Source organism: Mustelus asterias, chromosome 12 (genome assembly GCF_964213995.1).
Source record: "Mustelus asterias chromosome 12, sMusAst1.hap1.1, whole genome shotgun sequence".
Classification (NCBI taxonomy): Eukaryota; Metazoa; Chordata; class Chondrichthyes; order Carcharhiniformes; family Triakidae; genus Mustelus; species Mustelus asterias.
In genome coordinates, this window is record NC_135812.1 from 81,566,506 (window position 1) to 81,594,353 (window position 27,848).

General features: G+C 41.5%; 1 protein-coding gene across 1 annotated transcript in view; it reads left to right on the forward strand.

Annotated features, from left to right (window-relative positions):
* Nucleotides 1–27,848, forward strand: part of mgat5b (alpha-1,6-mannosylglycoprotein 6-beta-N-acetylglucosaminyltransferase B) — a 911,118-nt gene that overhangs the window by 374,979 nt on the left and 508,291 nt on the right. Inside the window, 1 exon segment of the mRNA XM_078225993.1 lies at nt 10,531–10,623. Coding sequence (XP_078082119.1) covers nt 10,531–10,623 — 93 coding nt within the window.

A 27,848-nucleotide genomic window follows, 5' to 3' on the forward strand; every position in this document is an offset into this window, starting at 1 on the left:
CTGCTTTAAGATTCAGTGGTTTTCTGCAAGGGAATTGGTTTGTCTGGTAGGAATGCAGCGGATGCTGAGAAAGCAGGAAAATAGCTCATTTTAGTTAGGAACGTGTTACTTTGTAGAGTTAATGCCTCTTTGCTTAGTTAAGTTCTCCTGGGGTTTCAGACTAGGTTGACTAAATCATGTGATGTTAAGTTAATGGGATGAGCTAGGTTTGCAGCAATAAAAAACAGTTTCATTTTCATTTTCAAAAATGAAGGCAGTTGCTGGAGAGGGCTGTTTAAAGATAGTAGCCTTCAGGCAGCTCTGTATGTCTCTCTCTCTCTCGCTTTACAAAGTCTCTCTGGAAGCTCCAAAGCTGTTAACCCAAGTCAGAACAAGTATACTTGGATTTGCTAACGATATTTTAAAATGGGGTTTAAGTCTATTAGAGGAATATTGCTTACCTGGAACAGACCAGTGATAAGTTAAGAGTTGTTTTGTTTCTTGTTTAAAGATTGTTCAAGCATTAAGAGTTAAATTGCTTCATTTTGTTAGAGTTACACTTAAACTATGTTATGAATAAAGCTTGTTTTGATTTTCAAAAATCCCTAATTTGACAGTGGAATCACTCCTAAGGTGAAGAATCCTTTCCTCATATTTGTACCAAAATAGAAAATTGTTAGGCCTAGTCTGACTTCATAATATACCTTGGAGTTTCTGATCTGACACCCTAACACTGACATTAACACCTACCCTTTGAAATGGCTTCCACCAGCTAATAATTTAGATCGACAGCCAGACTTCTGGACAAATATTTTAAAACAACAAAATTCCCCAGTCATCAAAAAGAATGCAAATGTTTTATGTAGTTCTTCAGCAACTCTCCTCATAATATCATAATATCAAAATGATGGATTTCACTTTATAGAATATATTCATATTTCCTAAGATTTTATTAGATATTATATACACTTTGATGTAGTTTATACATTTTAGAATGCAAAGAATTTATTCCATTTGGTGTGCGAGGCTTCACTCTGAGATTTGAATGTCTATAAATTTGAAATCATTGTGGTTCTCAAGAATCCCGTTCAATGTTCTCTCAAACATTGTCTTATCTGTGGGTATTTTTAAACAAATTGAACCAATTTTGTTTTCACTAAGTCCAAGACTTGTAGAAAAGAATAATCATAGCAAGTGGGAATACAGATGCAATCGTTTTATGATTAGAATAGTTCCAAATTATGATAAGACTGTTGTGTTATTTTATTCACTCCAGTTTTGCAATTTGCCAATTCCTAACCAAAGATTAGGTACAGATTTTGCATGAGCCACTTGTGATCAAATGAAATGTAAATGCATGTTGTGGGTTCCGTTTTGAAAGCGAGACTTCTTAGTCTTATGGTGACACTTAAATATAAAAGCTTGCATTTGTGGTACTGAACTTCAGTGCTGATTAACACAATCCTTCTGCAGGAACATCCAAACTCAATTAATATATTGACAATGTGCAAGCTTGATAACTTCCTAATTAGCTTACCGTACCAATTATTCAGTCAAATGGTAAGTGATATGTGATACTGCATACCTTCGGGTCATTAAATTGCTAAAACTAATTAAAATATTGCTGAACTTTCACTTTGGGCTTTTTGGCTAACACAGATTTAATATAATCAAAATCAAAACTCAATTATGTTGTTTCAGTGGATCCACAGAAGGCAATAGTAGCATTTTAAAACAGCATTCTAGATATTCACTCATGCCACCTTTTCCATGTACGTTTGGATGTAACTGTAGACGCAGGGAGGATATTCCCAATGGTGGGGGGAGTCCAGAACCAGGGGTCACAGTCTGAGGATTCAGGGTAGACCATTTAGGAGGGAGGTGAGGAGACATTTCTTCACCCTCAGAGTGGTGAGCCTGTGGAATTCATTACCACAAGAAGTCGTTGATGCCAAAACATTGAATGTATTCAAGAGGCAGCTGGATATAGCACTTGGGGCAAATGGGATCAAAGGTTATGGGGAGAAAGCAGGATTAGGTTCTTGAGTTGGATGATCAGCCATGATCGTAATGAATGGCGGAGCAGGCTCGAAGGTCCAAATGGCCTCCTCCTGCTCCTATCTTCTATGTTTTTATGTTTTTCTATATGGGTTATTAAGAAAGAGCAAACCCATGTTTGAATCAAATTGGGACGAATGGTATAAAAACAAAGTGCTGGAAATATTCAGCAGGCCCGGCAGCGTCTGTGGAGAAATGGAGTTAACGTTTTGAGTCAAATGTGGGGTCATCTTCAGAACATTAACTTGCTTTCCTGTCCACAGATACTGCCTGGACCTATTGAGAATTACCAGCACTTTCTGTTTTTATTTCAGATTTCCAGATTTTATCGTGGAGAAAGTTGTGCCTAACCCCATCGCACAAAGTTTTGAAGCGACGGAGATAAATTGTTCCAAATCTGTTTGCCATTTCTGAATGGTTGCTGATAAAAGGTCAATGCTTCTAACTCCTAGGCAACTTGATGCACTATCAATAAGGCGAAAGACTACCGGTGTGCCAATACAAGTGTAGGCTTTTATTCACAACAGAATCAGGAGCAAATCCCAACAAATAACCAACCTGGACTGAACAAGGGGGAGGAGACAGCCACCTTTATACTAGGTGCCGAGGGGAGGAACCAAACTGGAAGGGGATGTGTCCAGGTATGACAAGCACACAACGGTGGTCCATATAGGACAAAGGCACAACTGAGGTCCACCACACAACTAAAATCAACTTTGGAGGCTTTTGAAGTGAGGGCTCTTGAAACCCCAACACCTGCTCCCCCTGACCATCATCCAACAGTCCATCCTGTAAAGTCCCCTCCCCCCCCAAGCTTTGATTATTTGACCTATGAGGAGATATTAAACAGCTTGGACTTACACTCGCTGGAGTTTATAAGGATGAAAGGGGATCTGATTGAGGTATATAAAATACTAAAAGGGATTGATTGAGTAAACGCAGCCCGAACATTTCCTCTTATGGGGCAATCTAGAACAGATATAGGCTGAGAGGTGGTAGATTTAAAACTAAGATGAGGAGGAACTACTTCTTGCAAAGGGTGGCGAATTTGTGGAACTCGCTGTCCCACAGCACGGTGGAGCCTGAATCATTAAATGGCTTCAAGAAGGAGATAGATATATTTCTGATTTTTTTTAAAAACGGGTTAAAGGGATATGGGGAACAGGTAGGGAGGTGGATTTGAGATCAGGAAGGTATCAGCCATGACCTGACTGAATGGCAGAACGGGCATGAAGGGCTGAATGGTCTATATCTGCTCTTAATTCCGATGTTCCTATGTATCATCCCAAGTTTACCTTGAGCATTCCCTCACCGAAATAGCATGAATCAGATAAAAGTACCGTCCCTGAGTTGTTCACCAACAGTGCTTTTTAAACTCAGAAAAGTCAATACCATCACACACAAAGATTTTATGCATCACTGCATTCCAACACTTTAAACGGCATTTGATAAATATTCCCCAGTTCTGGTAATTAATCATCTAGCTGACAAATTATTATATTTAAAGTACATTAGAATGTAAAGGTAGATGTCCAATTCAAGAAAGTCAAGTAATGGACCAGTTGACAAATGAACCACCCACTGGTTTCTTACAAATTGCTACCTTGCATTTTTTTTTTTGCTTTTTACAGTTTTAAAGTAAATATTCAGATTATTTCTTTCTGGCATTTTGGAAAGTCAAATCAAGGTAGGATTTTCACTGTGAATGGTAGGACCTTAGGGAGTATCGTGGAACAGAGGGACGTTGGAGTTCAGGTGCATGGTTCTCTAAAGGTGGAGTCACAGGTAGATAGGGCAGTGAAGAAGGCTTTTGGCATGCTGGCCTTCATCAGTCAGGGCATTGAGTATAGAAGTTGGGAAGTTATGTTGCAGTTGTACCTGCACAGGCTGCACCTGGCGTATTGTGTTCGGTTTTGGTCACCTTTGCTATAGGAAAGATGTTATTAAACTGGAGAGAGTGCAGAAGAGATTTACAAGGATGTTGCCATGGCTCAAGGTATTGAGTTATAGGGAGAGACTGGACAGACTAGGACATTTTTCTTTGGAGCATAGGAGACTGAGGGATGATCTTATAGAGGTGTATAAGATCATGAGAGGCATGGATAGGGTGAATGCACTCACTCTTTTTCCCAGGGTTGGTGAATCGAGAACTAGAGGGCATAGGTTTAAGTTAAGAGGAGAAAAAAATTAATGGGAATCTGAGGAGCAACTTTTTTTACAACGGAGGGTGGTACGTATGTGGAATGAGTCACCAGAGGAAATGGTTGAGGCAGGGACATTGACAGCATTTAAAAAGCATTTGGACAGATACATGGATAGGAAAGGTTTAGAGGGATATGGGCCAAATACAGGCAAATGGGGTTAGCTTAGATGGGCTTTTTGATCGGCATGGACCAGTTTGGGCTGAAGGGCCTGTCTCCGTGCCGTACGTTCTATGATTCCATGAACACTTATATCATCTTTTACTCTCCAATTGATCTCAATCTTTCACCATTGCTTAGCTTTATAAATGAATCAGTTGTATGTTTTTCAGCTCAGGTTCTGTTTTGAGTTATTCCAATTGCGTGAGTAATGCTTCTGACTTCCACTGAGGTAAAGGCACCCTTCCCTGTTTACCACAGCTTCACAGGAGCGGAATTCTTCAACCTAAGGCAATCAGCAGTCAAATCTATCTCAAACATTTCCAAAATCAGTTGGTTCAGCTCTCTTTGTGAACTTAATTCTTCTTTTACTGACAAAAGAGGTTCGCATTTGGCCGGATGTTATGGCCATTCACACTGACGAGATTTTCTCATCCCACTGCAGTGAATGGAGATTTGGCTGGGCGCCAAGTTCTCCGACTTTGCTGCAGCTGGAACGTGGTGTGAACGGCTGGTCAGATTGCACCCAAAAGGTTTTAGTCTCGGACTTACACTATCTGCACATGGCAAATAATTTTTTTAAATGCAAATTCAAATGCTTATGAATGTCGCAAAATGAGAAAAACACATTTATAACTGTCGGATGCTCCTAGTGCTTTGTGCTGAATGATGTACTTTTCATGTGTTCTCACTCTTGAAATGCAGGAAAGCTAGGCTCGCAGCACTTTCCACAAATAACAATGTGATAATGACCAGATAATCTATTTTTGTGTTGTTGATTGAGGGATAAATCCTAGTCAGGGGATAACTCCACTGCTGTTCTTCAGAATAATGTCATGGGGCCTTTTGCTTTCAGTGAAAGGAAAGACGGGGCCTCAGTTTAAAATCTTATCAAAAAGTTGACTCTGACTCTCGCAGTGTGCTATATTCTCAGTGCTGTACTGGAGTATCAGCCAAGAGCTTTGTACCCAAGTCTCTGCACTGAAAATACACCAACAACCTTCTGACTCGGAGGCAAGAATGCTATCTGGAGAATTTTTTTTATTCTTCATGGGACGTGAGTATCACTGTGGCTGTTGCTGGCTGGGCCAGCAATTATTGCCCACCTATAATTGCCTTTGGAAGGACATTTAAGAGTCAACCACAGTGCTGTGACTCTGGAGTCACATGTAGGCCAGACCTGGTAAGGATGGCAGATTTCTTTCCCTAAAGGACATTAGTGAACCAGATGGGTTTTTACGATCATCGACAATGGTTTCAAGGTCATCATTAGACTTTTAATTCCAAATTTCTTTTTTGTTTTAATTGAAATCAAATTTCACCATCTGCCATGGAATATTACCCTGGGTCTTTGGATTGCTATATAGTAAAATTACTGCGGATGCTCGAATCTGAAACCAAGCTTTGACAAAGGGTCATCTGGACTCGGAGCGTCGGCTCTTTTCTCTCCTTACATATGCTGCCAGATCTGCTGAGGTTTTCCAACATTTTCGAGAGAAACCTTTCTAATACAGGTAAGACCACAAGATACCAGAACAGACATCCGAATATTATTCCAGATGGGAATCAAACCACTACCAACTGAACCACAACTGACAGTCAACATGACACTAAAGATTTGTGTATACATCCCTCCCTCTCCCTTACTACAAAATCCAGCATTCCTCCAAGCAGCTGTTTTCTTTTGATTTATTCATGGGAAATAGCTGTCATTGGCTGATGTGGAGATGCCGGCGTTGGACTGGGGTAAACACAGTAAGAAGTTTAACAACACCAGGTTAAAGTCCAACAGGTCCAACAGGTCCAACCAAGTCCAACAGTCCAAATAAACCTGTTGGACTTTAACCTGGTGTTGTTAAACTTCTCACTGTCTTTGGCTGGCCAGCATTTATTGCCCATCCCCAGTTGCCTGAGGGCAGTTTTCTGGAGTCACATGTAGGCCAGACCAGATAAGTACGGCAGATTTCCTTCCCTAAAGGACATTAGTGAACTAAATGGGTTTTTCCGACAATCTGCAATGGTTTCATGGTCATTGGTATATTCTTAATTCCAGATAATTTTTATTGAATTCGAATTCCACCATCTGCCATTGAAACCAGGTCCCCAGAGCATTAGCTGAGTTTCTGGATTAATAGTCTAGCGATAATACCACAAGACCTCCTCCTTGTTATTGTTAACTAACAAATCTGCATCTAGCTACACATGCACCACAGTTACATAAAAGTCACCTGATCGAATCACAAATTAACTGGTTATTGTTTATCAGTGACTGGATAAGTAGAATTCTGTTTTATTACATGGGACTCTGGCATTTTTATCATTATTTTGGGGTTTGCATTCCCAATCCAAATAATTTATTAATATGTTGCATTCATTGATGAAAAAATCAAACAGCGTTCCTATCAAATGGGATTTACTGCTGTTTCTGCCAGGGTTTTGAAATTTGTATTTCATAATTCTGTTCATTTTTCCATGAAACCTACTGATCTTGCGAATAAGCTTTCCTGACCAGCTTACTAACGGCACATCTACTGATGCAAGGGTAATCGAAACACGCCCAATAAAATTGCTAGACTGATGGGCTAGGAAGGGTTTGTATGTATGAATTCTTCTGAGTCTATCTGATTGAGAGGGGAGCTTTGTTCCTCAACTTAGCAGAAAATCAAGCAGCTTACTTCAAACTCTTCCTCTAAGACTTGCTACTGTAAGTACGCATAAGGAGGACAATATTTAAATCTCATAATGAGCACAAAAATGCTGAAAGATAAAGAATAAAAGTTGATAGTTGTATCACAGTATCGTAGAGGTCTCATTTAAAGTTGATTTCAGTCCAATACAAAATATAATTTACAGATACCTGCTAAATGGTAATCATTAGGAATGTTTGATCGTTGTGCCCATGGCAACAATATTTTAATAGTGGTAATAAACTTGACAGCTTCAAAACTTGTGTAGACTGATCATTAGCAGGTTTACTGTCGGTTATATTCTAATGAGTCCTTGGTAGGACATTGAGTTTTAGTCAGTGATAACAGTTTAGCCCTTAAGCATTCAGTTAATGTGGGGTAATTCATCTAACTGTGAAGCAGCTAGGTACAGCATGTTCTGTGACACAGCCAATAAACCTGAAACAGATCACAGCCAGAAGATATAACGTGGCATTTAGCTATGTTTATCTGTAAACCAAATTAAAGCATTTGTCTGGCTAAATTTTAGCCTTTCCGATCACACTTGTGGATGAGGCTAACAGTGATACCAGCTTGATCAAGTTTAAAGAGGTATTAAGGGTGATTTTTAACCTCTGTTTACAATAACCGTATGCTCGACAGAACTGTTGCATTGGCTGCTTGATGCCAGTTTCAGGAAATGCTAAGAGCTCTTGGGTCCAGGTCTCGGGTGAGCTACCAGTTACTCAATGATGACTCGCAGGAAACTTTCTGCATCCATGGGTGGGAAATTGGATTGTTCCAAACATGCACAATGCCTGGAATAGATGGTAAACTTTGTGGAGCTGCAGTATTTTGTATGGAGGAAAGGAGAGAATTCCACTCCTGTTAGCCCTATAAAAGTTACCCCCATCCTGGAGTGGCCACATGTTGTTCCATTGTGGACCATTGCTTAAGCCCTCACTTTCTGTAAAAGTGAAAGATTATGCATGATTATTATCCTGCAACTGATGGAGGACTCTTTGAGTTGAATACATAAGCTACGTTTATGTTTTGGATAGTAGTGCCTTGTGCCATTTTACTGGGACTGCCTTTGGCATCCAAGTAAGAGCAGATGTGCTTCCACCCCTGCCCCCAGCTTTTCCATTGCCAGAAGACAAACAGCTAAGTTGTGGTGATTGTTCTTTTAAGGATTAATCTGCAGAGTAAGGCAGAGTAACTGGGCACGTCATAACATTCAAGGCAATGGCCCAAATGCTGGTAAATGGTATTAAGTGAGATTTCACGTATTTCTCGCGTGTCGGTGCAGGCTTGATGGGCCGAAGGGCCTCTTCTACACTGTATGATTCTATGATAAGGATCACATGACCCAGAGATCAATCGAGGAACAGGGTGGGGGATCAACCTGGTGAGCTCAGATATCTGTTCCAGAACCTTCTCAGGCACTGATAAGCAGCCATGAGGCTGCAAACCTCTTTATCAGAGTTATAGGTGAATAAACATTGCAGTTGTTGTTTACCTGGCTGATGACCCAGAATTTAGTACACAACTACTCTTTTTTTATTCCTTCTGTCCCTCCCATTCCCAAAGATCTTCTTTAAGGTGGCACGGTGGCAGAGTGGTTAGCACTGCTGCCTCACAGTGCCAGGGACCCAGGTTTGATGATTCAGGGTTCAACCAACATTGTGAGACCCCCTATTTGAATTCATTCATGAGGTACCGGCCTGTTTCAGGTGGGTGCGTTTCCGACCTCAATTAACTCTGGAGTTGAAATGACAGTTGGGCCAGACCAGACTGGGGAAATTCATTTTCTCAGTTTTAACCACTCACCTGCCCCATTCTTGCTGTGGGGAGATTGAGTGCATGGACGCTGGGTTAAAATTGGGATCATGAGATGTGGTGAATGTGTGGGAAGGATTGAGTAGGACATCAGCCATGGTCTATTGAACGCCGGAGCAAGTACGAATGGCCAATCTCATCTCCCTATGTCTTATGTTCTTAAAATCCAATACTGATTTTGAAAATAAAAGCAAGTTACTGCGGATGCTGGAATCTGAAACATGAACAGAAAATGCTGGAAAATCTCAGCAGATCTGACAACATCTGTGGAGAGAGAATAGACCCAACCTTTCAAGTCTGGATGACCCTTCATCAGAGCTGAAGACAATAGAAAATAGGACGGGATCTATACTGTTAGAGTGGTAGGGGCGGGGATTGACAAGATGTCATAAACAAAAAGACAAAAGGAATGTAAATGGTGGTGATCATGGCTAAGAAGGGTGCTGATAGCGGCCATTAAGAGATCAGAATATGTAAATAGCAGAACAAAGATAAGCAGAGTGTCAAAGGACAGCCTGAGACATTTAACAAAAGACCCTAGTGGAGTGAGGGGGGAGAGGAGACTGTGGGGGGGGGGGGGGAGAGGAGACTGTGGGGTGGGGGGGGGGGAGAACAAGATGGAAAACTATATTTTCCAAAAGCGGGAAAATTAAACAATGGAAGAAATTGAAGTTTTTGAAAATATTAATGTTAATAAAATTTAAATTTATTACTCAGAAAATAATCATTTCTTCCATCATTTCATTTTTCCACTTTAAAAAAATTTCACTTTCCATCGTGTTTCCCGCCACATTCCACCAAGGTCCCCCTCCCACCGTCCCCGCCCCCTCCCCACCCCACTAGGACCCTCTGTTTCATGTCTCAGGTTGTCCTTTAACACTCTGGCCCTGATTTTACCGGCATTGGCGCCCGAGGCTCAAGATCGCGACCGAGGCTAACGGGGAATGCCGTTCTGCGAGCCTCACCTACCCCGATTCCCGGGGCGGCCGTGCCAGGAAAATCAGGGCCTCTGCTTACCTTTGCTCTGCCATTTACACATTCTGATCTCTTAGTGGGCCACTATCAGCACCCTTCTTAACCATTTAAATTCCCTTTGTCCCTTTGTCTATGACACCTTTGTCAATTCCCCCCACCCCCACACTAGCAGTAGAAATCTCATCCTATTTTCTATTGTCTTCAGCTCTGACGAAGGGTTGTCCAGACTCGAAACGTTGGCTCTATTCTCTCTCCACAGCTGCTCGTCAGACTGCTGATTATGAAAAGTTTGTTTCAACACTGATAAACCCCTTCTATTATTATCCACAGGACTGGTCTTTCTATTGTATTTTATTGAGAATGCTGTTTTATCAGTAATCTTTGAATGACAAATTGAAGATTCATGACTATTACCTTATCATTCATCATTAAAATATTTGCTCATTTATAGCCCTATGGATATGATATAAATTTATCCAGAATCCAGGTCTAAAGCTTAAGTCTAAAGTGTACATTCCTCTATTGAATCTCAAAGGTCCAGAGGTGATTACTGTGTGATATATTTTACTCATTAAACATAAGATACTTTATCCTTTGTTCAAAACCAAATTCATGCTAATAGTTCAAAAGTGAACTTCTTTCTTAGTTTCCAGCCTGCCGGGTTGATGGAGAAAATTCAAGCGATCGCGCAGAATGTTTCAAACCTGACAACCAAAATGGAGCAGCTTCTACAAACGAGCCTCACAGCAAGAAGGGACATCGCTCTCTCTGAGAAAGGTACACTTTTACAGAGCTCCATAATTCTACTCTGAACCATATGAAAACCCAAAGACAGATAAATTCTGATCAGATTATTGGGATTTTGGTGGTAGATTTGCATAATTACTTGTCCCTTCCTCATAAACCATGTTAAGGTCGAGAATGTCAATCGAATTCCCATCCATACTTGAAGTGTGGATCTGTTTGCTACTTGATTTCCAATTTGCATTCCTGAATAGTTTAATGTGATTCAGTGCGCTTTGTTTCAACAGCTGTTTCAGTTCTTACACGAAACAGAATGACACTTGAGGCTACATACTTGGAATATTTCGACCTCGGTAACTCCAAATCAGACATAGACAGAATTCTAAAGCATTTTTCGAGTCATTATTGGTAGAAAAACAAAATCAGCAGACTCCGGCCTCATTTGAAAATGCGCTAATAATTCTCACTAAGAGGACTATGAATTCACCTTGGACAATAACTCAAAGTGGACAATAGTGAATGGACAGTCCACGGTGGCATGGGCGGCACAGTGGCACAGTGGTTAGCACTGCTGCCTCACAGTGCCAGGGACCTGGGTTTGATTCCCGGCTTGGGTCACTGTCTGTGTGGAGTTTGAAAATTCTCCCCGTGTCTGCATGGGTTTCCTCCAAGTGCTCCGGTTTCCTCCCACTGTCTGAAAGACGTGTTGGTTAGGTTAGCATTGGCCATACTAAATTCTCTCTTAGTGTACCTGAACAGGCACCGGAGTGTGGCGACTGGGGGATTTTCACAGTAACTTCATTGCAGTGTTAATGTAAGTCTACTTGTGACACTAATAAATAAATCACTGAAAAATAGATTAATCAGATCATTGCTGTTTGCAACTTGGCTCTGATATTTCCTACATTACACCAGTGACTATTCTTCAATATGTGCTTCACTGACTGTGAAACACTGTAGGACGTCCCAGGATCCCAGTAACTTAATTGCAATGTTAATGTAAGCCTACTTGTGACACTAATAAATAAACTTTAAACATTTTAACGCTTCACACACAAAATGGGCTGCTGCTTTGCAGTCACCCAATTTGAGTTGGCAAATTTAAATCCCAGAACATTTCTAGGAGATACTGACCATAATTGTGATCAGAGCAACACAAAATCAAAATACTGTGGATGGTGGAATTCTGAAATAAAAAGAAAATGGTGAAATTGCTCAGCAGGTTGGGATACATCTGTGGAGAGAGATCAGATTTTGGGTCAATGATGTTCATTAGAGTCTTTCATTACAATCAGAATAAACTGTAAAGGTACCTTCTGAAAATGTTTTTAGAAATTTGTTCATGGGAAGTAGATGTTGCTGGCTGGGCCACCATTTAAGTCCCATCCCTAATTACCCTTCAACTGTTGCTTGCTAGGCTATTTCAGGGAGTATTTAAGAGTCAACCACATTGCTGTGGACCTGAAGTCACATGTTAGGCCAGACTAGGTTATGACAGCAGAGTTCCTTAGCTAAAGGATGTTAGTGAACCAGATGGAGTACGACAATTGGCAATGGGTGCAGTACATCCATTTGCACTCAAGTGCTCCCGCTTGTGGGAAAACAGGATTGTTTCCCATCGTTGCTGGCAGCATCTCCCAGGTGAGATTCGCTGGTCAGGAACCTGAGTGGAGCCGGCGAGGTAGGCCAGGTGGATTGGAAATGCTTAGCCCCGACGCCCTATTCAGCGGGCCATTGGGATTCCCGCAAGTGGCGAATGGGTCCTGTAATAGTTTCATAAGCATCTTTAGAATTTTAATTCTAGATTATTATTGAACTGAATTTCACCATCTGCCGTGGTGGGATTAGAACCCGGGTCCCCAGGCCATTGCCCTCGGTCTCTGGATTATTTGTCCAATGTCACGACACCATGGTAAACCTCTATATCAGATATGTTCTGAGGACTAGGACACTATATTAAGATTTTTGCATTCTATAGTTGGATAGTGATAAGCCAGAAATAATTAATGTCAGCAATTCATACACTGGAAATGTAATCATCTTTAAGTCTCTTCATAAATGTTCTAATCCTTCTTGTTGCTTCTAAAATTAATTCTTTCCTTATTAGTTTTCTATAAATTACTTTTTCTTCTTTGTTTTTTTCATCCTTAAACTTGTCCTGTGTCTTTCATCTAATGCAATTCTGGCTAACGGAAACAAAGATTCAAGTGAGCCTAGTGTGATGGTACAATTTCAATTAATATAAATATATATAATTTTTCTTGTTTAAGTGGAATGATTAAAATTTCAGATTTGGTCTGCTGGCAGTTGGTGTGTCTGGCAAACATTTAGCTCAAGGGCGTGAAAGCAAGTTAATGACTCATTTTCAGCTAGGACTTTGTTACGTAGAGCTAATGGACTTGTGTTTGTACAAGAAGTTGCCCTGGAATTTCTGATTAAAGTTTATTGACAGGGCCATGTGATAAATTGGGTCTGTAGCAGAGAGAAAGGAGCTTTTGAAGTTTTAGGATTGGAGTTCTAGATAGGAATCTGCTGAGGACAGAGGTCTGCAAGCTGCTCTAAAACTCATTTTTCCCTGAAAGCTTCAAGACTGTTAACACAATTTATAGCAAGCATATTTATGTTTGCTAACTGCATTTAAAGTGACATTTAAGTATCTAAAAGGAATGTTGCTTATTTGGCTTGGTCACAGAAGACAGAGGGTGGTAGTGGAAGGGTCTTTTTCCGGCTGGATGCCTGTGACTAGTGGTGTTCCGCAGGGCTCTGTATTGGGACCTCTGCTGTTCGTGATTTATATAAACGATCTGGAAGAAGGTGTAACTGGGGTGATCAGTAAGTTTGCAGACGACACGAAAATGGCTGGACTTGCAGATAGTGAGGAACATTGTCAGAAGCTACAGAAGGATATAGATAGGCTGGAAATTTGGGCAAAGAAATGGCAGATGGAGTTCAATCCAGATAAATGCGAAGTGATGCATTTTGGTAGAACTAACGTAGGGGGGAGCTATACGATAAATGGCAGAACCATAAAGGGTGTAGATACGCAGAGGGACCTGGGTGTGCAAGTCCACAGATCCTTGAAGGTGACGTCACAGGTGGAGAAGATAGTGAATAAGGCATATGGCATGCTTGCCTTTATAGGACGGGGCATAGAGTATAAAAGTTGGGGTCTCGTGTTGCAGTTGTATAGAATGTTGGTTCGGCCGCATTTGGAATACTGCGCCCACGGAAGGACGTGGAGGCTTTAGAGAGAGTACAGAGGAGGTTTACCAGGATGTTGCCTGGTATGGAAGAGCTTAGTTATGAGGCGAGATTGGGTAAACTGGGGTTGTTCTCACTGGAAAGACAGAGGATGAGGGGTGACCTAATAGAGGTGTATAAAATTATGAAAGGCATAGATAGGGTGAATGGGGGGAAGCTTTTTCCCAGATCAGTGGTGACGTTCACGAGGGGTCATAGGTTTAAGGTGAGGGGGGGGAGGTTTAACACGGATATCAGAGGGATGTATTTTACACAGAGGGTGGTGGAGGCCTGGAATGCGCTGCCGGGCAAGGTGGTGGAGGCGGACACACTGGGAACGTTTAAGACTTATCTAGATAGCCACATGAACGGAGTGGGAATGGAGGGATATAAAAGAATGGTCTAGTTTGGACCAGGGAGCGGCACGGGCTTGGAGGGCCGAAGGGCCTGTTCCTGTGCTGTGTTGTTCTTTGTTCTTTGTTCTTTGGAACTGAAACAGTCATGAGCTAGAAAGCAAAGTTGCTTCCTTTTAATTTTGAATGTTGTTGAACTGTTAATAGTTAAACTGCTTCATTTGTTAGAGCTATATTTAAAATGTGTTAATGAATACTTTGTTTTACTATAAAAGATCTCTAATTTGTCAGTGGAATAATTCCTGGAAGGAAATATCCTTTCCTTACATTTATGCCAAAATAGAAAAATCTTTGGGGTCCAGTCTGGCATCCTAATATAACTTGGGGTTCTCGTCCAGCACCCTAACAAAAATTGGTGGCTCTTGCCAGCATTAAAAAGTATAATTCCTTGTTTGGCAGGGGATTATTGGATTTGAGGAGATTGAGTGTAAGGAACTGGTGCTTTCTTTCAAGTGTTGCATTCAGTTAGTTTAAATAGGGTGTGCCTTGTGAAAAAAAAAGGTTCTTTCAGTGGCTAAAGATTTCCTGGGTATGGAAGAGGTCGCTCAGAGTTGTTTACAAGGGGTAGTTAAAACAAAGCTTTTGGAGATGGCAAGCAGCCGGCAGTTGACTATGCCTGAAAAGACGAGGAAGGTGGAGATAATTTCAGTGATGGTGTAGCATTTAAATTTGCCAGAGACACAGTCTGAAGCATTGGAATTGGCTAGAATTAAATTACAAATGAAACAGCTTGAATTAGAAGCAACTGAAGGAGATAGAGTGGCAAAGACAAAGGAAAGGGAAAGAGAGAGTTTGAAGTTCAGAAACTGGAGCTGCAAAGAGAATATCAACCTAAAAAAAACGGAGGTAAAGGCAAAAGATGAGGAAGGTGAGAAGGAATCAACTCCTTAGTCAAAGGCCTAGTAGGGATATGTTTAATTATATTCAAGCACTACCAAGGTTTGACGAGAAGGATGTAGAAGTCTTTTTCATTTCATTTGAGAAAGTAGCTAAAGAATTAAAATGGCCACAGACCATGTGGATATTGTTGGTTCAAACAAAGTTGGTTGGTAGAGCTAGTGAGGTGTTTGTGTCATTCACAGAGGAGGTATCTAGAGACTATGATGAGATGAGAAAAGTCATCTTCAGTGCATATGATGTGGAGATGGACTGAGGTGAGCACAGTAAGAAGTCTCACAATACCAGTTTAAAGTCCAACAGGTTTTTTTGGTATCTTTCGGAGTGCTGCTGCTTCATCAGGTGATGGAGTGCATATGAACCACTGCCAGAAATCTATGGACACAAACTTAGAAATCTAAAAAAAGAACCAAGGCCAGGCATGTATAGAATTTTTTTAAAATGAACAAAGTAACTGATAGGTGGATAAGAGCATTAAAAATAGATTAGACATATGATGCTCTTATGGAAATGGTTATTTTGGAAGAAATTAGAAGTTCATTTCCTGCAGTAATAACTCATGCAAGAGCAAAGGGTTAAAACTGTGTGATTGACAGCAGAAATGGCAGGTGATTTTGAATTTGTTCATAAATCAACATTTGGTTTTCAACCTCAATTTCAATCGATGGGGAAAAGAGAAATCCTCAGGTTGTCACAGCAAAGGAGATCTTGTTGTGGATAGGAAGGAATGAAGGGATTGTCATATGGAATGAAGAGCTTGTCGTATGAGCAACGGTTGAGGACTCTGGGTCTGTACTCATTGGAGTTTAGAAGAATGGGGGGGATATTATTGAAACTTACAGGATACTGCGAGGCCTGGATAGAGTGGACATGGAGAGGATGTTTCCACTACTAGGAAAAGCTAGGACCAGAGGGCACAACCTCAGCCTAAAGGGATGATCCTTTAAAACAGAGATGAGGAGGAATTTCTTCAGCCAGAGAGTAGTGAATCTGTGGAACTCTTTGCCGCAGAAGGCTGTGGAGGTCAGGTCATTGCATGTCTTTAAGACAGAGATAGATAGATTCTTGATTAATAAGGGGATCGGGGGTCATGGGGAAAAGGCAGGAGAATGGGGATGAGAAAAATATCAGCCATGATTGAATGGCAGAGCAGACTTGATGGGCTGAGTGGCCTAATTCTGCCCCTATGTCTTATGGACAGATTGCCTCAATTTAAAAAGGAAATGTATTTAAAAGAGAGATAAGAAACCTTAAATGTTTACATTGTAGGAAAGTTGGACACATAGTGTTGGTGGCTTAATAAAAGTGCTGGGAAGATAGACGTGGTAAAATAAGCTAAGCCGATGGGGTTTGTTAAAATAGTAAAGGAAATCATTCTTGAAACTAAAGAGGTGCAAAAGAATGTACAGCCTGTGCAGAGGTTGGTTGATAAGCAAGTGTCAAATCTTTTTAAAGATGTTATTTTTGTGGGTAAGGTTTACTCATGTGTACCAGGTGGAGTAGGTAAAGAGGTTAGGATCTTAAGGAATACAGGAGCAAGTCAATCTTTAATGATGAGAGACGAGGAGACATGTAGTTCAGAAGGAGTATTGCCAGAAAAGGTGGTAATATGTGGAATCATTCCTGGAAGGAAATATCCTTTCCTCACATTTATGCCAGAATAGAAAAAATTTTGGAATCTAGTCTGGTATCCCAATAAAATTTTGGGTTCTGGTTTAGCGCCCTAACTCTCTGATGAAGCTCTATTCTCTCTCCACAGATGCTATCAAACCTGCTGAGATTTTCAAGCATTTTCCATGATTGTGACCCTAACACTAGTCATTTAGGGACTGCTGTTACTCATGTTTTCTTCCCAACTTCAGCAAAACACGTTATTCTGAACGGTTAGCTAGTTACTGTTTTTTTGATATTCATTTATGAGGTTGGAAGATTTGAGTGAGTGATATGCTCTGGTGCATGAAGCTGAGCTTTTTGGTTGAAAGATGTTAAATGAGAAATTGTTCCCATTGGAGCCTGTTTTTTGCCTGCTATAAGGGCCGTAGGGTTCCAAAATCACAACTGTGGCTTGCGCACATACTTGCGGGCAAATCTGATACCATAGGCTCGGTACATTTTGGAACTCAATGCACCACCAAACACCCTTTCTTAACCTTGCACAGCTGAACAGCAAGTCATCTGCAGCAAGGACCAGAGCTATTTAAATGGATCATCAACTGCTTACAGGTTAGTTGTTGGTTGGTTTCTTTGCGCTGTTACTCTGGTTCTATACCCCTTTGTACTTTCAATTTTTTTAAAGTTGCAAAATCTACAGGGAACAGCACACTTTGCCAACTTCATGGTTTCATCAAAAAAATAGTTGCTCTAAGACACATGCACCAATGGACATAACCCTTGGAATATAGCATGACTTGGAGAATGAAGCCATGCAGAGCAGGACAAGCTGCTAGAAGAGGGAGGAAAAAGGAGCTAATGATTCAGAGAAAACCATATCTACTCAGGGTGCTCAGGGAGAAATTATCCAACTTAAATTTCAGTGAAGAACAATGGGTGAGATGTCTGTGCTTCAGTGGAGACATGTTCCCTGAAATCTTCCACCTGCTGCAGCCTCAGAGGACAAAGGCCACATTGCCAGTGGCTGTGGAGTTGATACCAGCTATGAACTCGTATTTACCTGTCTCCTTCCAGCCTGTAGCTGGGGATATTTGCAACATCTCAGAAATCATAGAAACCCTACAGTACAGAAAGAGTCCATTCGGCCCATCGAGTCTGCACCGACCACAATCCCACCCAGGCCCTACCCCCACATCCCTACATATTTACCCGCTAATCCCTCTAACCTACACATCTCAGGACACTAAGGAGCAATTTTTAGCATGGCCAATCAACCTAACCCGCACATCTTTGGACTGTGGGAGGAAACCGGAGCACCTGGAGGAAACCCACGCAGACACGAGGAGAATGTGCAAACTCCACACAGACAGTGACCCAAGCCGGGAATCGAACCCAGGTCCCTGGAGCTGTGAAGCAGCAGTGCTAACTACTGTGCTACTGTGCCACCCATCTCATGGTTAGCCATCCATTGTTGCACAAGGGAGGACACTGAGTCTTTATATTCAATGAGACCTAAGTGCCCTCTTTTGCCAGTCATAAGCAGGCAGAGTGACCAGGTGGCTTTGTTCGAATTTCAGACTTCCCCTCGTTGCTGTCTAACCCATGCTTTACATCCCCTGCTCCACCATCTTCTGAATTCTTTAAGAGATACACGCTAGCTTTAAGCAGAGCTGGATAGCTTTAATTGCTGTGAAGCAGTTATGATTTTGGACTCCCTGCTGATACATGCTGCCAGTGAGCAGTGCTGTTAGAGCTGATTACACCACTCAAATGAGTAGGAGCATGCAGTTGGTGTACTGCCAGCATTACATTGTATGGGCGTAGGTTTAAAATGCACCAGAATCCCTACGTCTGTTTTCTGGGACTGTTCAATTTAGTCCCATTTTTTGGAAGTCAAACTTCTGTTGTTATTTGCTAAAACAAACCAGAAGATCACTATTTTCAAAAGGAGATTCATGAATCTGCAGTGAAAATTGAGTTCAATAGTGAAATAGTAAGGAGCGCTTATCATCAATGGGTCTCTCAAAATCTATTCTATTCCAAAATGCTAATATATAATTCATGTAAGTAAGCAAATCCCCCCCAGAGTTCAATATTGAAGATGGTGGTGCAATCATTGTATTTTGGAAGACATACAACTGCATCACTTTGCAGTTAGATGATGTCTTCAAAATACTTCAGTGGTAGAGCTCCCCCTCAGTTGCTGTAGTTCAACCAAAATCAGGGTAATCAGCGTGCAAGACGATGGAACTGAAAGTGCAATTCATGTTCAGCGCAAATCAAGTTACCACAATTATTTGTACTGTTTCACAAAGCGTCAGCTAGAAGCTGGCTCTGTAGACAAAACTGGTCATTCCCTCCAGATTGAATTACTCCCCAGTGGGAATTTCTGCTAGTTGTGTTTGTTTGTGGGTCTGCAGGGAAGTTCAGTTAGGTACAGGTGCATCAATGGCACGTTTTAAAAGATCTTGATTTTTAAATGAATGTACTATGAATACAGGGCGGCACGGTGGCACAGTGGTTAGCACTGTTGCCTCACAGCATCAGGAACCCTGGTTCGATTCCTGACTTGGGTCACTGTCTGTGTGGAGTCTGCACATTCTCCCCGTGTCTGCGTTGGGTTTCCTCCAGGTGCTCCGGTTTCCTCCCACAGTCCAAAGATGTGCGGGTTAGGGGGATTGGCTGCGCTAAATTGACCCTTTAGTGTCAGTGGGACTAGCTAGGGTAAATACATGGGGTTATGGGGATAGGGCCTGGGATTGTGGTCAGTGCAGACTTGATTGGCCGAATGGCCTCCTTCTGCACTGTAGGATTCTATGATTCCAATAGAAAATGATTCTGAATTTTTGAATACGTCATTTTCAATCATTTAAAATCTGGTTACTCGCAGATTGGCAGTGATTAATGGTGATATATCTATTTTCAGCTATCTTTGTCGGACTGTTCCAAGTTACTTCTCTGAAAAGACCTCAGCAATTTTTTTTAAAGCAAAGTTTTCTTTTTCTAAAAAGAAAATTGTTCTTTTGAAATGCTGCCCAATTGGGCTGGTTAATAGCAGATTTTGTGTTTGTAGTTATGCAAATTGGTTCGCGCAGAAACTTGAGGAAAAGCACACTTTTCAAATTAAGTTTTAAGCCTAAGTTTATTTATTAGTGTCACAAGTATGCTTACATTAACACTGCAATGACGTTACTGTGAAAATCCCCAAGTCTCCACACTCCGGCGTCTGTTTGGGTACACTGAGGGAGAGGTTAGCATGGCCAATGCACCTAACCAGCATGTTTTTCGGACTGCGGGAGGAAACTGGAGCACCCGGAGGAAATCCATACAAACACGGGGAGGACTTGCGGGGTGACAGTGACCTAAGCCAGGAATCGAACCACTGTGCCACCATGCTGCCCCCGGTGGTACAATGAAATATGCGAAATTCTGGGGACAATTTGCATCCAGACTGACAATTATGACCAAAGTAGGAACTCTATACCTACTAATCTTTTGGACCACCTTGAGTTGCAGTTCTTAGCTTACATTTTTCTCAACATTTGTGAATGTACTTCTGGCACTTAAAATTTTTAAGTAACTAATCAAGTGATTTCTTTAAAGGGTGCTCTGAAAAACTAACTGCTGTCTTTCTAATAGTTTTTGATGGTGTTGCCTCAGCTTGTTCTAATCTGTTATTCTAATTGTCCTAATTTCGATCTCCTTATGCAATGTCCCAGAGGTTTTAGAAAGGCATATATTCTGAAAGCCTTGTCTTGAGGAAAAGTAGTCCATTAGCTACATCAATGGGCAGTGCTTAATTGAAATCTTATAAAGACATCCCAAATAACATGGTAGGAAAGATCATTACTAATGATGTCTGCATGAAAGTGGCTGTTAACAGTGTTGTTTGAACTGGAGGAAGGTAAAAATGCACTAACTAATCATTATCAGTTAGATATAATTCATAAACTCTTTGTCTTGAATTATGTGGTTTCATTGAACAGATACGTTGGGCGAAATTCTCACAATCAGCCTGTGGCAGGGACGGGCACAGTGATCTGATGGGAGAAAAAAGTCAGAAACCATAAAATCATGTTGCAATTCTCCCAATGGCAGGTTAATGATGGGATGGTCTTCCCGTTGGCTGGTGGTGCAAACGTCATTTGCATCTCATGAATGCTCATTAAAACAGCTGGTTGCCGGCATCAAGTCCGGCCTTCCAAAGTTGCTTCACGCCAATGGGAATTTACGTTGGCATCAAACCCAATTGCTAATGAGTGGCCTGCACAAGGCAGTCTTCAGTTCACCAGAGATTTAATATCTGGAATTAAGAATCTAATGATGGCCACGAAACCATTGTCGATTGTCGGGAAAACCCATCTGGTTCACTAATGTCCTTTAGGGAAGGAAATCTGCCATCCTCACCTGGTCTGGCCTACATGTGACTCCAGAGCCACAGCAATGTGGTTGACCCTCAACTGCCCTCCGGCAGCTAAGGATGGGCAATAAATGCTGGCCAGCCAGTGATGCCCATGTCCCACGAATGAATTTTTAAAAAAACTTTGTAGTGAGCGCAACACTCTCTGCCATAGTGCTGTGCTTTTCCTGATGTGCTGTACGTCACTCTGCCAGGGTTGACCAGTCCCTGTTTCCTTCTCCATGCCGAGCTGATCTTCACGGACAGCACCGTGCTACTGGACCCATGGATCCTCCTGTGTCACTGACTCAGGTCAGTACTGCACCTGGGTTTGGGGAGTACAGGGGACTACTTCCTCCCCTGTATGAGGAGGGGCTAGGAGGTGGATGAGGATGAAGAATAATGGAAGGCAGAGGGAAGCTGGACCACGAGAATACTGAATGAAAAGCTCACAAACAAGGGAGTCAGAGGGATACCATGTTAGTTACTGGAAGGGGATAGATGAACACTCCAGATGCAATGGGTAGGTGTTCAAGTGGGGCATGGGTGCCTTGCTGCATGTGATGGGCTCAGGAGAAGGGTGGTTGAATGAAGGAACAGACTTCTTCTTGAGGCTGCTAGCCTTTTTCCCTCTGGGCTGCTGACATCCTGCACAGTCTGGTGAAGACAGGTGGGCTGGAGAGGGTGACATGAGTGTGCTGGACTGGTGTTTAAATATGGCACTGGGACCTTCAAACCTGTCAGCTGACGAATCAGCTGCCGACCCACCAGGTGACTCAGAGGGGAACATGCTTGGGTATAATTAATGAGGTTCCAAGCGTGGGAATGGCGCCATCGGAGGTTCCTGTCACCGCACTTGTCTCCAGATGGGAGAATTTAACCCATTGGTTTTAATTAGAAAACCCAGAGCTGCTCTTTGTACTGGGGTGAACATTAACAGAAGGCAGGAATTATGTTGTGACAGGTGGAGATGAAACTGAAATTTCATGCTTTTATTTCATTTTATTTCAGTTAAGCAAATAAAATCTTATTATGGAGGAATGGCAATGGCTTGGATTAAGAATCCTTGAACTGATATTGATAGTTTACTGGAGTTATAAGATAGTGACAAAAACAAGGTATTTTAAGGGATTTATTGGTACAGAAAGATTAGATGTAAACTGAACTTACCCAGTCCTGACAAATGTGATCCCAACAAATCTAATTGCTATATGGCTTTTGCATGAAGGAATCATTGTTTCCACTTATTTGTTTTCATTCAAATATTAAGATTTTCGAACAAATTTTTAACTTAGTTGTCTTAATTACTTATCGGCAGGTGCACATTGGAGGTGAGAATAGGTCCTTATTGGAATTGGATGGTCAACGTTAAGTTGGAATGCACTACTTGTAGGTTAATTTAAAAGAATATGAAATTTCAATTGGTGTTCTGTGTATAGGAAGTAGTCGCTCTCCTCATCTGACAATATATTACGATTTCCCTCAGCTAACAAGATATTCCTCAGGAAAAAAAATTCCTCAAAATCCTGAGTTTTCTCCTTCAATATGTCAATGCACCAGTTGTGTTATTATGTTGATGAGTAGCATGGTTCCCTGAGCTTCAGACATGCTTCGATCATGATGTTGTCATCCCTTGGATCCCAGACGCCAAGGCACAATACTTAGCAACTTTGAGCAGCCTCTCAGCTTTCAGGATATGGTACTGGCGTGTAGAACCCATGGACCAGCTAGTGATCCTAACAACTGATCTCATTGTCTGATCTCAGTTTTAAATCACACTGGGAGGTTGAGTGCTGACTGACTGTAACACAGATTGTAGTAGTATGCAACTTGAAATCTAACTGAGCAGAGAGAGGCATAATAATGTTTTAAAACAAGAGGTTGATTAAAATTAAAATACAGTAAGGGGAGAAGCTGAATGTGGAAGTTGTGAGGTGAAATTTTTGAGGAATGCTATAGTTTATGAGAAATGATTTTTTTAAATTTATAGAACATGTAGGATATAAAAGCACATCGTAAATATTGACATCAGAACAGAAAATGCTGGAAATACTCAGCAGATCTGGTGGCAACTGTACAGAAAAAGGTCTTGACCTTTCATCATAAATTTTAATGGTAAATATTTATTTCAGTTAAGTATATGATGCACGTTTCCCTTTGTATCATTCCATGCTAAATTAAAAGCCAAAAGGAGAAAACAGTAAAACAAGGGAAATAAGAATACTGGTCCGAATTGTATACCTTAAATTGGAACACCAGGAAAAACTGGGAAATAAAAAAACTGATTCAAACTGCATTTTTTCCTTCTGGGAAAGCAGGAAATACCCATTCTGGACACGGACGATAAAATTAGGTTGCACCGTGCAGATATTTTTGGTACGACACAAGTCAATTTCAGTATCAAAATGGCACCCAAGGCATATGCACGGACTTCTCTGGTCTGTCTTGTTCATCCTTCGAGGCAAAGATGATCGTGCGCATCATCTGAGGTGTTTGATAAGATTCTGTTGGGTATGTAAATGATCTGCACCTGGAAGGTTCTGCTGCAAATGGGAACAGATGCTTCAGAGAATTGTGTTTTGGATGGGTTACTGGCTTGGGATTTTTTCTCCTTACATTTTCACTCTGTGTCTGATGTGTGCTTGCTTTAGGAGGAGGCAATACTGGTTTTTATTTGGTTGTGCCAGGTGCCTGGGAGAACTTCTCCCAGGATTCAAAGTCAATATCAAAACTCCTAAGTGAAGCTTTCACGGTATCCTTGTAGTGCTTCCTTTGACAGCCAGGGAGAGTACACCCCAGACTCAAGCTCTCAAGAGAAGGTTTGCTTTGGTAAGTGGTCATCCTCTGTTGTGACTGTCTCAATATGGCGTGGATGCTTGACATATCAGCTCATATGTGCACCTCAGTGTGTGGTAATTTGTCCTGCCAGCTGAGCTTCAGAAGTTTCTAAAGGGAGCGCAAGTGAAAGTGGTTGATATTAGTTGACCTTATGCTGGTACATAATCCAAGTCTTGCATGTGTAGAGCAGAGTGGGCAGGGCATTGCTCTAGAGACTTTCAGTTTGATAGGCAGACTCACTCCTCTTCATTCCCAGACTGACGTTCAAAGTCTTCTGAAGGCTATGCTCGCTTTGGCAATTATTTCACGTGTCCTGTCATTAATGTAGAAACTCAAGAGAAAGTGCTGCCAAGATAAGTGAACATATCGGCTGCTGACAGGTTCTAGTCATGGACTGACACGTTGGGCTGGAGAAAGGACTTTCTTTGAGCTGACTGGTAAATTACTTCAATTTTCTTTGTGGTGATTGTAAGGCCAAAGTTGTTTTCAGTCCATGCTACATTGCATCTTAAGCTCTGAAACAGCAGCTAGTGCACAGTCATTGGCAAACAGCAAATCGTGAAGTTTGTCCTTGGAGATCTTGATCTTTTTTCAGGGGTCATCTCAGATTTAGCAGATTCCCATCAGTGCGAGATCTGATACTGAAGCTAGAATCACCATCATAGAAGGCTTTGGAGGACTTGGCAGAGGAAATCATGCGGAAGAGGGTTGATGCTCACACACAACCCTGCTTAACTCCATTAGTGACTGGGATTGAGCGCAAAAACCCACCGTCATCCAGGATACACATAAGAATGCTGTCGAGGAACTGTCAAACCATTGTGATGAATTTCCCAGGGCAGCTGAATTTCTCCATTACTTTCCAAAGGCCCTGAAAGCTGATTGCGTCAAAGGCCTTGATCATGTCAATAAATGTGGGGTACTGGTCCGTGTTCATTTCTCCTGGAGCTGTATCATTGCAAGCACCATTGTTCTTTCACCTTTACTGAAACTGCACTGACTCTCTTGGAGTAGATCCTGGTTGAGGTGTTTCACTAAGCAGTTCAGAAGGATTCTGATGAAGGTTTTGCTGGTGATTGAGAAGAGTGAGATTCGTCTATGACAGTTTCAAGATTGGTGAGTTCCTTTCAGCTTTCAGGTGGACAATGTATCTTTCTGGGATGGTTCTTTGCTCCCATATGAAAAATGTCAGTCAACTTCCTGACAAGGCATCGACCGCCAGCCTTGTGGACATCAGATATCATCAGCTCCTGGAGCTTTGCCAGTAGCCAGGAGTTTAATTGCATTTGATGTTTCTTTCAGTGTGGGAGGGTCATCAGGAGAGTAGTTGATGGCAGCCTGGTGACATCTTCCAGAATTTGGAATTTTTCTGTGCGCAGTGTTGACCTGTGGGCACTGAAGATCGGTGCTGAACCAATAGACTGGAGCCCATAGACAAATTTCAGAGCATTGTAAAAACTCCTCTCGTCTTTGTGGTTGACATATGATTGAAGTTTGTCTATTTTTCTAATTCAGCATCTCTCTGAGCTTGCATTGGACAATTGGCAGGCATTCTGCTTGGATAGTGATGACTTGAAATTGAGGTAAACCCTGTTGAGGTGAGGTTTCCCCTCCATGGTTTTATGGTCTTATTAAGGGAATCAAGGGTTATGGGGAAAAGGTGGGAAAGTGGAGTTGAGGGTTATCACATCACATCAATCATATAGTGGAGCAGATTCGATGGACTGAATGACCTACTTCTGCTCCTATGTCTCCTGGTTTTATGGATTCTGGATTTACTCATTCTTTTCATTGAACTCATCTTTCTGCTGATGAGAGGTGGAGCCAATGGTCTGTAGAGCTGTGGAGTACACTATATTCCTGAAGGTTGTCTAGTCATTTTCAATGCAGTGTTTCTGCTTTCGTTGTGCTCAGCTGATTCTCCAGTTTTTCTGAGGGAGATTCCTTCTTGACAGCCTGTTTGAGCCTTGAGACATTGAGAAACATCTGGATCTTCATGCCGTGAGTATGTCTAGGGGGATGGACCTTGATATTTACCTCTGAAATGCTAAAACCGCAATCAGTCCAGCACTCAGCATTGCACATGGCTTTGGTTACATGCACATCCTGCTTGTCCCTCTGTCTGGTGACGACATAGTCAATTAAATGCTGATGCATAGAATGAGGGTCACCCAGGACATCTTGTTGTGAGGTGGAAAACAGTTTTGGTAATTAAGACCTTATGCTCAGCATACATCTTCAGCAAGAGAAGACCATTGCTGTTACAACTTCAAGCCTGGTTTTTCCCAATGATCGTTTCCCATGCCTGATGATCTGCACCAACACTTCTAGTATTAGCGACATCAAGCAGCACTTTTTAGAATGTTAGCATAGGTGCAGGAAGCATGCACTGTAAATATACACGATAGGCAAACCGCAACATCAGTCAACTTTTAACACTGAACAGATGCCAGCATTGCTACTTTGGAACTCAAAGCTCAAACCAATATCCACTCTTAACCTCGCAATGCCAAGCAAACATTCAACAACAAGTAACCCCTTCCAGTTCCAGTGGTTACAATCCTCATGGTGAAACAATAAATGATCAAATTTGCTGAATGATCCCCCAGTGAAGAAATTACCAACAACATTCCGTTTTCTGTAGCTTTTATTTTAACATAAATCTGAACCAAATTGAATTATGCATTAAGCAAATTTGATTGTGAATCATACTTCAAATTATACTTCAAATAAAAAAGCAAAATTCACTTTAAACAGTCAATACAACAAAGATAATTCTTATGCAACCATAAGCATTCACATCACTCCCCACGTAAATGTGACGCTATGTAGCTTCTTAGTTCTACAATATTCTTTATTCACACAGGATACGTCAAGACTCCTATTCAACAATAGTTTTTAAGCTTTGATTTTAACAGGTCTGATTATCATCAGCAAGGCACATTTCTATGAATTCTCTCTCCCTTAGATCACAACAGTCCTGATTGTGCTACTTTCCAGAGTTCGTTTCCAACCGACCAACCAATAACACTCCAGTTCAGCCCTGCCCTTTAGCATTTCCAAGCTATTCACATGACTTTCCAGCTTTTAGACATTTTCAGTCAGCTCACACAGTGCTGTCAAGAACTCCTGTCTTCTTTTCTGCCACACAGAAAAAATGACCTCTTCCTGAGAGCAATTTGCTTCTTCCCTTCACAACAATTCTGTATTCCTCTTTTCGTCACAGTTTGCTTTTCCTTTGTGCCTGCATTTGCATACTGATCATCCTCACGTGTCAGCTCCTTTGCTTGTAATTCTCCTTTGTCTCTGCCCAAAATGCTTCTGTATGTTGACTTCATTCCTGGTAGTTTTACTTCCAGGTCAAGAATCGCAAGGTCACAGGGGCCAGTATTTCTTATTCAAAAAAATCACAATTGATCCCTATACAATTGACGCAAACTCTTGTCCCTTTCAAACTTTCTTAAAAACAATTACATATTCCACAGCATTTTAACAAAATTACAAATAAAAGGTTGGCAACATTTAAAGCAATCATCAACTACTTTCAGGATAGCTGTTGTGTTTGTAGAAGCTTTTGTCAGTTAAAGTTGGTGCTGGGTTACACTGACCACATGTCTCATGACCCTTATGCACAATCCACACAGTACGTGGGCAGCATGCACATAACAGCATCTGTACAACAGAGTCATGAATGTGCAGAGCAGACTATTGGGATGTGTAAAAAATAGTTACACTGCTCTGGAGGAGCCATGTACTCTGCAAAGCCCATGTCAAGATTCATCAACGTTTGCTACATGCTGCACAACCTCATATTGACGAGGGCACAGCC